The 14844-nt window shown below is 40.3% G+C and overlaps 1 protein-coding gene across 2 annotated transcripts in view; it reads right to left on the reverse strand.

Moving 5' to 3' along the window:
• Nucleotides 1-1566: 1566 nt before the first annotated feature.
• The window catches only part of WASHC5 (WASH complex subunit 5), a 64000-nt gene continuing 50722 nt past the window's right edge, over nucleotides 1567-14844 (reverse strand). For both annotated transcript variants that reach the window (XM_077944026.1, XM_015145973.3), the window contains 5 exons: nucleotides 13929-14058; nucleotides 12337-12433; nucleotides 7334-7487; nucleotides 5905-5992; nucleotides 1567-1978 (listed from right to left, as the gene is read on the reverse strand). In XM_077944026.1, coding sequence (XP_077800152.1) covers nucleotides 1922-1978; nucleotides 5905-5992; nucleotides 7334-7487; nucleotides 12337-12433; nucleotides 13929-14058 — 526 coding nt within the window. In that variant the 3' untranslated portion in view covers nucleotides 1567-1921. The remainder of the gene's footprint in view (nucleotides 1979-5904; nucleotides 5993-7333; nucleotides 7488-12336; nucleotides 12434-13928; nucleotides 14059-14844) is intronic.

A 14844-nucleotide genomic window follows, 5' to 3' on the forward strand; every position in this document is an offset into this window, starting at 1 on the left:
CACTTGTAATACCCAGTATAATACCTTAAAATCCATTAGAATTGACTGGGTTTATCTACAGTAAATTTGAAGAGACTATGGACGTTCAAAGGGTATCATAAAAGTTCAGTAAATCTCCAAATATCATGAAAGTAAATTGTTACTTCTGAAAGAGCAGTAAAATATAACCTGGCAAATTAAGTTACTACTTGAGATTCTAACAGGGCTAAAATAACTTATAAAGCTTTTACAATAAAAATTTCAATTTTTAAGTTCTTTCAGTTGAGAAAAATACTGGCCAAATCACTAGCAAGCCTTGTTTTAGCAGAGTATATGGTGGACCCATTTGCGTGGTTTCATAAGATTCCCATCTAACTGACCCTAAACTTCTATTTTCTGGTTAAAAACTCACTTTCCCAGATCTGGCCTTTTTAGCAGTTAGCTTTCTTTTCAGAGAACTAAAGATCTCACTTCATGTGGTTATTGTTAACAAGATTACAAATGAAAAAGAACAAGGTATCTTTGAGATATAGATGTTCCCACACACAATCTTTGCAGGTGGTGAGACTTCCAAGCTCCCTACATACCAAGCAACAGTTCACTTAAAATTCTGCCCTGGCCTCGATGCCCTCATGCCCAGGATTAGAGGCTACCCTTGTTCTCCATTGAGACTCCTTGAAAATCCTTTCTACTATGATAGTGAAATAATCAAAGCCTATCAAGTCTTCCCTTCAATATCAGAATTTGAGGCCTTCAGACAAAAGAAATAACATCATAAAATGAGAAAACTGAAGGAACCTGAGAAATCCTTTAGTCCTAATTTTACAGATGATGCCAATGGGCTGGCTTGGGACAAGGTGTAGCTTGTGGCAGAACCAGGACTCAAACTTTGCCTCCTGACTACAAATCAATGCATCTTCCCCCACCACTAGCAAAATGACTGTCAAACAGATTTTGGCTTCTGGGTTTGGTTTGGTTTGGTTTGTTCCTTCCTTTCCAGAGGAGGACATAACCATAGAGATTCAGGGTGGAAACATCGTTCTTGCTCTCATCTAAGTTGTTGATGTTCAAGTTGCCACAGTAGGATGGCAGTGATACGGTGTGGCTCTGTGTCCCCACCCATATTCCTTCATATCAGTGTGATAACAGACTAGCAGGCAGCTTCCTTTTCAGGGTAATTTTCATGCAGAAATGATTTAGGATTTCGAGGGAGTTAAGCTTACGGCAAGGCTATTACCAAAAAGGACTGCGGATAATGACATAGTTATGGGGACTTGGGACAGGACTTAGGTTGCTGAGGAAGATACTGGAAGGAGCAGCTTTGTTAAGAGTCCTACAGAAGGAATGCTGTGGACCCCCAGGGCATCTGGGATTGGAAGAGGATGGTGAGACACCAAGAAACTTCCATGGTACATGACACACATTGTGTGGCCACTCCATTTGCTACTCGTCTGGCTATCACCATGTGCCTGCCAGCTTGTTGGGGGTGAACTAATATATCGAGCAGAGTCATCTCTTACCTTCCAAACAGGGTTTTTTACAGGGTGAATATATAATTTTTGAATCATAAGGAGAGACGACTTTGGGTACTGGCAATACTATTTTACTGAAAATCTGGAGTTGCACAAATAGTTCTTTAGAACATAAAACTAAATGGATTTATACATAACAGTTACAGTCGGCATTTATGAGAGGCAGTACAAAAATGTGTTCTGCTTTTACATGATATAAATTGCATGTAATACCATGATTTAAACACTATCAGTTACATTAACTAATGCCATGAGATATATCTTACTCAGAACGTCTTAAGTTTCCCATAATGGAGAGCAAAAAATGCAGTTATATGAACAACTGAGTTTCTTTTCATTTTCAAATTCATTTTAGTGATGATGGGAAGATCTAAGGACAATCCTTCCATTGAAGAAGTAGGAAAAAACAGTTACAGCACTGTTCTGAACTCATCAAAAATGAAATTAGGCACATGTGCTTCAGCAACCTGAAAAATTAAAGAATTAAGTTATTCATGGTGTTATAGTTGAATAAATTGAAAATTTGCACGCAAAAAAGAGAAGGTATCCTTGGAGCAAGGTCAATAACGGAAGAGGAGACTCCCATGGGCGGACAACGCCTTGAAACAGCCCCTTTCTGTTTCTGGTGCCCTCTGGACGACAGTCTCATTTCTTGGCACTGCTAACATTTGAGGGGACGCAGTACAGCTCTCCCGCCTCCAAACGTGAGCTCCTTGGCTCTTAAAGGCACCTTGATCTGCGAGGAATGTTCATGCCTCTGGGAAGTACTGACAAGTACTCAGGTCACCTAACACACTTTATTAACTGATGACCAACAAAGGAAAACCAGGATGGCTGGCAAGTGACAGGAATGGAGAAGTAGAGGAGGGCAGGAATGAGAATGAGAAACCAAGGCCAGAAGGGGAAGAGCCGGAAGGCCTCAGAGGCATACCTTCCTGAACTGTTCTTAGGCAAAGCCCTGAGAAGAATAAATTGGGCTGAGTTGGGTAGAATGTAGAGGTTGGTGATCTCCAAGTGCTGGAGATGAGTATTTTTTAGAAGCAGTGTTTAATTTTTTTTTCTGATCAAAAAGGTATCGCCTGCTAATGAGAGGAAATTTTGCAAATGCAGAAGACTATAAAAATTAATTTTACAGGGGGTGGGGGGCGAGGGGAGGGAGAGCATTAGTATAAATACCTAATACATGCGGGGCTTAAAACCTAGGCTGGGTGTGGTGGCTCATGCCTGTAATCCCGGCACTTTGGGAGGCTGAGGTAGGCAGATCACGAGGTCAGGAGTTCAAGACCAACCTGACCAGCGTGGAGAAACCCCATCTCTAGTGAAAATAAAAAAATTAGCCGGGCATGGTGGCACATGCCTATAATCTCAGCTACTCAGGAGGCTGAGGCAGAATAATTGCTTGAACCAGGGAGGTGGAGGTTGCAATGAGACGAGATCTCGCCACTGCACTCCAGCCTGGGTGACAGATGGCACATGTATAATACCTATGTAACAAACCTGCACGTTCCACACGTGTAGCCCAGAGCTTAAAATTTAAAAACATTTTAAAATCTTAATCTCTTAGAGAAAATAAAAACTGGTAACTTTTGTATTGAATTCTTCCAGTTTACTTACACACACACATACACACACTCAAAATTAGGATCATATAGTATTGTGTCCTTCTTTACCTCTGCTAAATCTTATATTATGAACATCCTTGTGCACATATCTTGGTGAACCTTTGCACATATATCCAGCAGGTAAAATTCCTAGCAGTGGAATTGCTGGGATCACGGTAAGTATATTACAAATGTTTTTTAAAATAGATAAAGCTAAATTACCCTCCTCAAAGGCTGTTATTTTACATTCCAGTTAACAGCACTGAGGAGTCCCATTTCTCCAAATGCTTCCGAATAATGGGGGCCCAACATTTCACTTTTCACCAACCTGATAAGTGGAAATAGTAATTTTCCTTTTCTTTGGATCTTTGTCCCTTGAATCCAAAGGTCTGTCATTTCTATTTCTTTTCTTGAAAACTGCCTATTAATATCCTTTGCCCTTCCCCTGCTTTTTTTCTATCGGCGTGGACATCTTTTTCTTACTGAACTTGAAGATTTGAAGAGCACACTATAAATCAAGGAAACTCGTCCTTTGTTAGTATTTCCTCTTTTGTTTTTTAATTAAGAGACACTGACACAGAATTGTTTAACTACATTCAGCATTTATAAAAAATCAAATCTCTAAATCTGTTTCTTAAGTTTATTCTTTTGGTTTTATGTTTAGGAAGTTCTGAGAGCTGATACATATTTGCCTAATTTTTCAGCTAATTTATTTGTTTCATATTTCACACTAACTCTTTATCTGTAATTAATTTTGATAACACAGAAGATGTAAAGGGGATGAAGCTGCTATTTTTTAACTGTGTGAACTTGCATCTATGGACTAATATTCCCTTTCTCCCTTAATTTGAGATGCTACTTTTCCTCAAGTACCATTGTATGCACAGGGTTTGTTTCTACGCTACATATTCTTGTTCATTGTTCCTTCTATTGAGTTGCATACCAGTACCATCCTATTTTGGTTTCTATAGTTTTATAATGTCTTAATACTTGATATGTTTTAATATCTTTTTTTTAAAAAAGTACTTGCTTAAGTTCTATGACATTTTAAAAAGTATATTTTTTGAAGTTAAAAAAGTACCTGAAATCTCAATTGTAACTGCAGTAAACTTATAAACTAGAAAGAACTGTTATCTCTGTAATATTCAAGGACCCTCATTCAGAAATACGGACTTTCAAATTTTATATTTGAAAGTTTTATAGTTTTTTAATAAAGTGCTCTTTCATATTTCTTGTAGAGGTTATTCTTAGCTATATTATTTCCCTGTTATTTCTGTGAATAGGTCCTTTTTCACACTGTATTTTTTGATTGATTAGTGTATTTATTTCATACATTTATTCTGTAGCCAGCTTGTTTTCTGATCTCTGTATTATTTTAACAGTTTTTCACATGATTCTATTGGGTATTCAAGGAAGACAGTTATCCAGCAATCCCAGTACTGGGTAACTACCCAGAGGAAAAGAAGTCATTATTCAAAAAAGATACCTGCACATGCATGTTTACAGCAGTACAATTTACAATTGCAAAATCGTAGAACCAACCCAAATGCCCATCAATCAACGAGTGGATAAAGAAATTGTGGTATATACATACGATGGAATACTACGCAGCCATAAAATGAATTAACAGCATTTGCAGTGACCTGGATGAGACTGGAGATTATTCTTACAAGTGAAGTAACTCGGGAATGGAAAACCAAACATCGTATGTTCTCACTGATATGTGAGAGCTAAGCTATGAGGATGCAAAGGCATAAGAATGATACAATGGACTTTGGGGATTTGGGGGCAAGAATGGGAGGGGGGTGAGGGATAAAAGACTACAAATATGGAGCAGTGGATACTGCTCAGGTGATGGGTGCATCAAAATCTCACAAGTCACCACTAAAGAACCTACTCATGTAACCAAATACCACCTGTATCCCAAGAACTTATGGAAAAATAAAAAGGGAAGACAATTAATCTCAAATAATACAGAGTTTGTCTTCTTTCCAATATGCATTTTATTTTCATTTCATTTCTTATTGTCTTGCACCTGTATAACAAAAGTAGTTGCAAGAGTCTGTATAGCTGTCATGACACTGTGGCGGTCCTGGCTTTAATGGAAATGCCACTAACATTTCACTATTACGTACCGACACTGCTAGTTAATTTTAAAAGTTCATCTTTGGTTTGTGTTGTAAGAAAGTATATTTGAATACTAACCTACTAATTTCTAAAAATCAAAGGATTTTTAGTATCTATTGAAAGTCTTTTATTTTTCAATATCGAGCTGTCCACTTTGAGCTAAAACTTAACAAAGTGGAATTACTAGTGAGAAAGGGAGAGGAAAGAATGTCTCAGTAGGTGAAAAGTAGTCTGTCATTTTTGGAAACAGTGCTCATATCTACATTTAGTTGTGGCATGCACTTAACTGTACTTGCTGTGGGAACCAGGTCAGTGGAGAGAGAAAGAACAAACCACCATGATTATTTCTTTCCTCTGGCCACTTAAGGAATTGTCTCCTGGCTTGCCCATTTCACTTAACTCCTGAACCAGGTGAGTTGCTGACAGGAGTACATGGTGGAGAGGAAGAAGAGGTGGGAGGGGCATTGTGTTAAACTCTGCAAGGCACTTCCCACGGTGGAAAAGGCAGGGACATTTCAGAGCTGGTGGCAGAGCAGTGGAGAGGCGCAGAGGCATCTGCTGTGAATGACCTACTGGACTTCACTCCTGATGAGTCCAGGGCCACTATTATTAGCATCTTTTTACAACTCGGTCATTAATGTTGTTCTTTACTATCTATCACTTACCCTCCTGGGTAGCTTTGTGTACCGAACATAATCCTCCAGGAACAGAAGGGCTCCTACAACATCTGTAGGAATTTCAGGTATCTTCTGGCTATAATAGAGAACAGTTTAGATCAATTAACTGCTTTGCACATCGTTAAGTCCTTGGTCAGAATCCTGAAAGACTAAATTACCAACAGATTACCTAATGAAGTCAAAGATGAACAAAAACATTGAGCATGCTCTTGGTTCCTGTCAAGTTGTCACCTTGCTCACATCTTTTCAGGGGCCTACCCTATAGGGTAAATGTGAGCTTCTCTATATCGTTTCCATGGGCACCTACAACACGATCCCTGCTATCTGTTCAGACTCATCTCCCTCTGTTGACATGATTCAACACCTAGCAGGTCCCACACTTTTTTAGGAGTCAGTAGTGTTTTGTGTGCACTTAGAAGATCGCTTTGGTTTGCTTTATTTTTTTTTGAGATGAAGTCTTGCTCTGTCACCCAGGCTGGAGTGCAATGGTGCGATCTTGGCTCACTGCAATCTCTAAGGCCTTCGGGGTTGAAGTGATTCTCCTGCCTCAGCCTCCTGAGTAGCTGGGATTACAGGTGGCCACCACCATGCCTGGCTAATTTTTGTGTTTTTTTTTTTTTAGTAGAGATGGGGTTTCACCAGGTTGGCCAGGCTGGTCTTGAACTCCTGACCTCAAGTAATCTGCCCGCCTCGGCCTCCCAAAGTGCTGGGATTACAGGCTTGAGCCACACCATGCCCAGCCGCTTTGATTTGTTTTTTACATTATAGTGGCAAAAATGACCAAGCAGACATGACAGCAAAGGTTATTTAGCCAGGCTGACGCTTTAGGATAGAGAGGAGGCGGCGCAGGACCCAGCATCTCATGGAAATAACTTTTTTTCTTTATCCCAGAAAACCCACATTTAGGGGCAGGGGAAAAGAACTGGCAGGAATTAAAGCTTTATAAGCACCGTATCAAATAGCAACTCCTGCGAAATCTGCTTCTCTACACGCAGACACTGCCCAGGCTTTGACACACTGACATGTTCTCTGACTCACACTGAAGTGAGTGGAATCATCTCTTGGCAGTGGTCCGGCAGGAGTGCAGGGGCTTGCCGAGATTGAAGAGCTGCATCCAAGAGTGCAGAGGAACACGGCTGCACTTTCTTCCCCATGGTAATTACTAATCATGGTCCTGAGTCACTCCTGGAAAATCACTGTGAGTAGACCTGATGGAGTTCCCCTGGCAGGGTGACTAAGGATGGGCACACCCATCATTGCTCTGAACAAGGAGGTGTGCCCTGACTTGCTTTATAGACAAGGGTGAGCAACCAGTTCCCATCTCTATTAGGGCGATAAGAAGAGGAATTTGGCAATACGAGGTTTGGGTTAGGTTTTGTGACAAGAAGTCCATGTAGTCCTGGTTGGTCTTCTGTACCTTGTACACTGCTCCACCGTGGAGCAGATAAACTGGCCGATCAGCGCCAGGAACTGCTCGGTGTACCGGGAATGGAACTGCTTCAGCAGAGTGAGCAGTCCCAGGACAAGCGGCGGCCAATCAACTGGGTCGGTCGGTTTTCGGCAGACCATTCCTGAAAGGGGACAAGTTGCAACACCGCGTGAAGTACCTGCCTTCGGCAACACTCATTAAATATTAACGCTGTGAAGGTCAAAATGTTTGGGGCCCATATACTCTCTGGCAGATGATATTTTAGAGGGAATGACAATTCTGGGCCATAATTTGAATTAGCCACAGGATTGGTGGGATATTCCAGCAGTCTGAAGGATTCAAAACCAATAAAACAGTTACTAAATTTTGTAATTATCATTACTGGTTCTTTTGAATTACTCAATTAACATGCATTATTGTAGCAATTTTTAAAGATATAGATAAATGTAAATGAGAAAAAAAAAATCACTATAACTGTCTTCTGTTAACGGCAGCATGACACACTAGATAACCCTGAACTGCTATCTTAAGAGAAAAGCTGGATAAAATATTTTTAGAATACCTTTAAACAAATGTTGAGTATTATATATAAAGAATCTGCAGAAATCAAGACAGTGGAAGAAGGACATTTATGAAGTGAATGAGTACCAAACCTGGCCTTTACACTAAAGATTTTTTTAAAAATTGGAGATGGGGTCTTGCTATGTTGCCCAGGCTGGAGTGCAATGGCTATTCACAGGTGCAATCATAGCACATTACAGCCTTGAATTCCAGGGCTCAAGCTGGGACTACAGGTGTGTACCACTGCACCTGCCTCTACACTAAAGATTTCTGCCAAAATGTGGAGACTCTGACCTCTGCCTGGATGGCTGCATGGGAAACCAGAGACGAGATTAGAGTCTTCAGGAAGAAACACAATGTTGAAAAAGAACAATGTCGGAAGGCTTAGGTTGCCTGATTTCAAGCTCTCTGTACGGTTTCAATAATCAAGACACTATGGTGTAAGAACAGACAAATAGATCATTGGAACAGAATAGAGTCTAGAGACAGTCCCACCCTTACATGAGTAATTGAATAACCACAAATAAACCAAATAATAAAAAAAGATAAATCTTTCAACAAATGGTACTGAAACTGGATAGCCTTATGGGGGAACAATAAATCTTGACCCCTACCTCACACTGTACACAAAAAACAATTAGAGATGAACGACTGGCCTCAATGTAAAAGGGAAGACTACAGAACTTTCAGAAAAAATATTGAAGACATCTCTGTGACCTTGGAGAAGGCAGATATTTCTTTTTTTTTTTTTTTTTTTTTCAGACGGAGTCTCACTATGCCACCTAGGCTGGAGTGCAGTGGCGCAATCTCGGCTCACTGCAACCTCTGCCTCCCAGGTTCTAGAAATTCTCCTGCCTCAGCCTCCCAAGTAGCTGAGATTACAGGCATGTGGTACCACGTCTGGCTAATTTTTATATTTTTAGTAGAGACAGGTGTTTCACTATGTTGACCAGGCTGGTCTCAAACTCCTAACCCCAGGTGATCCTCTTGTCTTGGCCTCCCAAAGTGCTGGGATTACAGGCGTGAGCCACTGTGCCTGGCCTGGCAGAGATTTCTTAGACAAGACACGAGGAGTAATTATAAAGGAAAAAAATGGATAAATTGGACACCATCAACAGTAAAAACTTCTGCTCACTAAAGTTACCTGTAGAGAAATACATGGATAAGCCACAATTTGTGAAAAAATATTCTCAAAACATATATCTAATAAAGAACTTGTATCCATAATATATATATAACTCCTACAAGTCTGTAATAAAAATGCAAACAATTTAAAAATGAGCAAACGACTAGAACGGGCACTTCACAGAGAAGGATATAAGGAATGGCCAATAAGCCCAAGAAAAAGTGCTCAAATCACTAATCATCAGGGAAAGGCAAATTAAAGCTGCAACAAGACACTAGCACTTTGGGAGGCCGAGGTGGGTGGAACACTTGAGGCCAGGAGTTTGAGACCAGCCTGGCCAACATGGTGAAACCTGTCTCTACTAAAAATACAAAAATTACTCGAGCATGGTGATTCATGCTTGTAACCTGTAATTCTAGCTACGCAGATGGCTGAGGCAGAACTGCTTGAACTCGGGAGGTGGAGGCTGCAGTGAGCTGAGATTACGCTGGATTACGCTACTGCATTCCAGTCGGGGTGACAGAGTGAGACTCTGTTTCAAAAAGAAAAAAAAAAAAAAAGAAAAAGAAGAAGAAGAAGAATGGCTAAAATGAAAACGACTGATGCCACCAAATAATGGTGAAGATGTGGAGTACACATATACTCACTCTTGGTGAGAGTGAAACTGGCACAACCACTTTGGACAAAGGGCTGGCAGTTTCTTATCAAGTTAACTGGTTAGACAGACCCTCAGATCCCATATATGGGTTCTTGTGAAGACCGGGAAATCTCTTCCCCAAACCAGAGAAGCCTAAACAAGTGATCCTGAATAACCTAACCTTGGCCTTGGCAATTCAGAACATGGAGGAATAATCCTAACAGGACTCAGTATGGAGAAATAATCCTTTCCAGGTGGAAAGCAAGAGTGATGTTAACAACAAACACTTCTACAACTAGCTCTAGTTGTTGTAGAAGCTTCTTTCTTCAAACACAGACCAAGCCAGGTATGCATTTCATAGGTCAATCTTGAGAACAGGGTTTACAAGGTTAAATAAATGTTTTTTGGATATACAGTTTCAAGGCTCAACAGTTTCAATAATCAAGACACTACTGACATAAGAAAAGACAAATACATCAATGGAACAGAATAGAGAGTCTAGAGACAGTCCCATCCTTATATGAGCAACTGAATATCCACAAAGATACCAAACAATTGTTCCTTCCTCAGTCCTACTGTAATTTAGTTCCTGCATTTACACATCAGTCTTATTGATGAGAAGAATTACAGTCAGTTATAAATACTATATTTCTAGGATCCATAAAGATTTTGTTGTGTCATGTTTTGTTTTAAGATCTGGGAATTCCAGGGACAATGATATTTTCCATAAGTAGCTTTACAATCAAGGTGCCAGGCCCTAATCATATACACAATGAAAAAAAATATTAGAATGAGAAGTCAACAAAAAGTTATTATTTAATGAAAAGAAGACTCTTTCTGCACTGACAGTTCATTATCAAGAATCATCTATTCCTATTGAATACTAACACAGGGAGAACAGAGACAGAACCTGAATCTCTGAATCTTCAGATGAACCTTTACACTACGCTTGGGATGGCCCTTTAAATTGATTTTGACCAATATATAGAAAGGGACTCAGTACCTGTTGGGCACTCAGTTTGCGGGTAACTTGGCCACAGTCACACAGGTGATAAGCAGTGAAGCCAGATTTCAAACACACATGGGTTCCCTCCCTCCTACAGCAAGTACTATTGAGGAGATCATGCTCTACCTTCTGTGACAACCACTGATACTGTCATGGATATAGTGTCTAGAATCAATGATTACTTTTGAATGAGAGAATAAAGACATTAAAGAGATTCCACATTTTCATCCTAAAAAAGCTTATGAAATAGGAAAGTACTGTAAGGAAGAAATATATTTAGAAATCTCTAGTTAAGAAAAAATGATTACATTTGTAGAAATGATCTTATAATGCTTTTAAAGTAAACTAAAATCTATAGTGGATTTTTTAAAATGTCATTTAGTTGCATATAAAGTTTGAAGGCAGAGGAAACACTTGGGTATCTATTATATAACTACAAAAATATTCTGACCAATGACAAAAATAAATTAGGGTTATATTCCTGGAAAGAACAGACATATTGAAAGGCTTTGGTGTCTCTTGTTTGTACTGAATATTCTGACATACAATCATACATAAAATATTAGATGTTCATGTATAAATATTAGTCTTATCTCCTTAACTATATTGTTACTTTTCCCATCGTGGTCCCAGATACACAGCTGGCACATGAATCTTGTTGAAAGAACAGAACATCAACCAAAATAAGTCTCTTTCACACCACAATTAGCTACCTAAACATTAAAGAAGAGAATCAAAACAAAGGTCCCTCACATTCTACAAGCTGGACAGTGAATCCTTACTGAGGTGGACCATACTTGGTTGATTTTTAAATCCACTGTCTAGGGCCGGGCACGGTGGTTCACGCCTGTAATCCCAGCCCTTTAGGAGGCCAAGGCAGGTGGATCGCTTGAGCCCAGGAGTTTGAAATCAGTCTGGGTAACACGGCAAAACCCTGTCGCCACAAAAAATTAGCTGGGCATGGCGGTATGCGCCTATAGTCCCAGCTACTCAGGAGGCTGAGGTGGGAGGATTCTTGAGCACGAGAGGTCAAGGCTGTAGTGAGCTGAGATTGTGCCACTGTACTTCCATCTGAGTGACTGAGTGAGACCTTGTCTCAAAAATAAAATAAAATAAATAAATAAGTGTACTTAAAAAAGAGTAAATAAATCTGATCGGGTGTGGTGGCTCACGCCTGTAATCCCAGCACTTAGGTAGGCCGAGGTAGGCGGATCACCTAAGGTCAGGAGTTTGAGACCAGCCTGGTTAACATGGTGAAACCCTGTCTCTATTAAAACTACAAAAATATTAGACAGGCGTGGTAGTATGTGCCTGTAATCCCAGCTACTTGGGAGCCTGAGGCAGGAGAATCACTTGAACCTGGGAGGCAGAGGCTGCAGTGAGCCGAGACCATCTCTCCAGCCTGGGCGAGAAGAACAAAACTCCGTCTCAAAAAAATAAAATAAAAATAAAAATAAAAATAAATAAATCCACTGTCTACAGTTCATAAAAAGGCATTGTATTTCAGAGGCATAAAGACTTGAATTTCTTAAACATGAATTTCACTAAGAAAAGATCTGATATCTGACATATTGAAAGGCATGTCCATACAAAGAGCTATTTAGTGAGATGCTAATCTGTTGGTATTGTTACTCACTGCAAATAACAAATGTCATACATACCTAGATTTTTGTTGTACTGAAGTTTTGGCAACTGAGCGATCAAAAATAGAAAGTTGACAATTGGAAAATAGGGTAAGCGCTTTGTTGTTATGTATATCTGGAAAGAGAAAAGGTAAGAAAAATGGATGGTTAATTCACATTGCACAATATCACAGATCAGGTTTCCAAATGAAAATCTTCCATTTTACTTCAGTTTGCTCTTTGGCCTTCCTGAAATGTGGATGGTTCCATTAATTTGCTGCCTTCAGAGTTGTATTTAACACACCTGGCCCTGCCCACATAAATACCTACATCATCATTTGCCCTTCTGGAAAGAAAATGATTTTGCTAAGAATGACTTTCCCCCTGAATCCTGTTAATGTCATTAATAAAGGGCGGGAGGAATGAGTGATGAGCAAGAATGGGAGGGGAAGGCAAAATGAAGAGCAGTTGAGGCAGAGCTGGAGGGGAATATAGGGGGAGTGTGGGAGGGAGAAGAGGGAGAGAGGGAAAGATGGAAGAAGGAGAGGAGGAGCAGGGAGAGTAGAGGGAAAAGATCCATGTAGCAGCGACTGGTAGTATCTAAGTAGAAAGAGCAAAGTTCTTGTCATTTGCTGTCCCCTAGGCAATGTCAAAGAGCAGTCTCCCAGTTGTCACGGCAGAAACTATAGTCAGGGCATACACGGCTGGGTCCAGACTCCCAGCTGGCCGATTCCACAGGAGACAGGGTAGCACACGGGTCAGAAGCACAGGCTCTGGTCAGACTGCCTGGCTCCTCCACTTGCTAGCTAGCCTCTCTGAGCCTCGGGTTCCTCAACTCATAATTTCATAGGGCTTGTTGTGAGATGAAGTGAGATAATCCACCATCAGGGTTAAGACAGTGCACTTGTTACGCAGTAAATATTCAAGATGTTAGCTACTATTCAGGTCTATCATCTTTTATCCAAAACACAAGGGATAATACAGATTTCAGAATTTCAAATTTTATAGATTTTAGAAAGACAATATAGGGGCTAGGGTAATGCGCTATAATCAAAGTCATTAATGCACTATAATCAAAGTCTGCATCAAAATATATGAATGTTTATAGTAAGGAGGATAAATAACTAGTATAAACAGCCTTATGTCAGCTCAGGACAGATTTTGCCATGCAGAGAGACCGGGCACTGTTATGAAAAAACTTTCAGTTCTTAGAGGTTTTCTGAGCTCACAACTGCAGAAAAGAGTTTGTAGCTCCTGTGATGACTGGGATTACCGTCAGCCACAAGGGGAAGCATCTTTGGCAAGACAGATCAATGCTACCATTTTGGGTTTGTTGGGCCTTGATGACTGAACTGCAAACCCCAGTGAAACCCAAAACTCATCTCTTACACGGATGCAGCACTTTCCCCTTTGTCATGAGCTTTCACCAGCGCTATAGCACTTGATTCTCCCAGACCCGAGCCAGGCAGGGAAAGTATGATGATTGCTTAGAAAGGGCAGGGAACTGAATGGAATGAAGGTTCTGGGGTCTGAACCCAGGTTCCTCTGGTATTTCTGCACAGTAATCTGTTACCTGGGCCAAATACCATTCTGTACCCCAACCCCCGCCATTATATATTTTAATTATTCACCTTATTCAGTGGGTTGTGAATGCCAGCTGCCTCCAGATAGGCTGTGATTTCATATAAAAGTGTGTTATCTTCTTTGGGATAAGGAAGTGAAGGGTCCTGATAGTGGGCTTCAATGTCTGCTAGGAGAGCCCTAAACGAAGAAAAACCCCGGAGATAAACATTAGGGATTAAATGAGTTTATACAAGAGTTAATACAGGCCAGTGACGTAATCTTTTCAAGCCTCAGTTTCCTCATTTGTAAAATGAGAGCTTGATCCTGCTAATTCTCAATCCATGCCTGTGATTGATTTTAAGTGGAAAATTTGACCTAGAATTACTTTATCTTTTGGAATCAACCTCAATCAAATGCATTCACCGTTCAAATCATCATATATTGACTGAATTGTTCTTAATATCTGCTTTGTCAAAAGCACTGACTTGGTGAGTGAGAAGCAGGGATTTATCTGTAAGTAGGCAGCCTCAAACCACAGCAGGTTGCTGGTGAGGCGGAGGATATGAGTTCCCTCTGGGACAGGCCTCCATAACCACTCTTGGTAATCAACACACTTCCAACTGCCCTCTGGATGATGAGCAATCAGCCCTGTAAAAAGCCAGTTGTGGATTTCGGTAATAATTGCTTTCTAAAACCTGTGCAAGTATCTAGCAGTGTCTGGTGTGTCTCTTACTTGCTCTCTCTAATGAATTCATTTATTCAGCTGACACGTATTGAATCATGTGATCAGTACATGCCAGATGAATACATGAATCCATTAGAGAAAGTGAGTGAGAGACAGAGATAAACGGAGGGACAATATTGAGAAAAGAGACTCCTGAAGACAGATCTGATTATCCGTGGCAAGGAAGCCTATAAATTCAGACCTCCCACCCCAAAATAACTTAAGACAGTAAGAATTGAAGAAACTGGGGCGCTTAGATG

Source organism: Macaca mulatta, chromosome 8 (genome assembly GCF_049350105.2).
Source record: "Macaca mulatta isolate MMU2019108-1 chromosome 8, T2T-MMU8v2.0, whole genome shotgun sequence".
In the NCBI taxonomy this organism is placed as follows: domain Eukaryota; kingdom Metazoa; phylum Chordata; class Mammalia; order Primates; family Cercopithecidae; genus Macaca; species Macaca mulatta.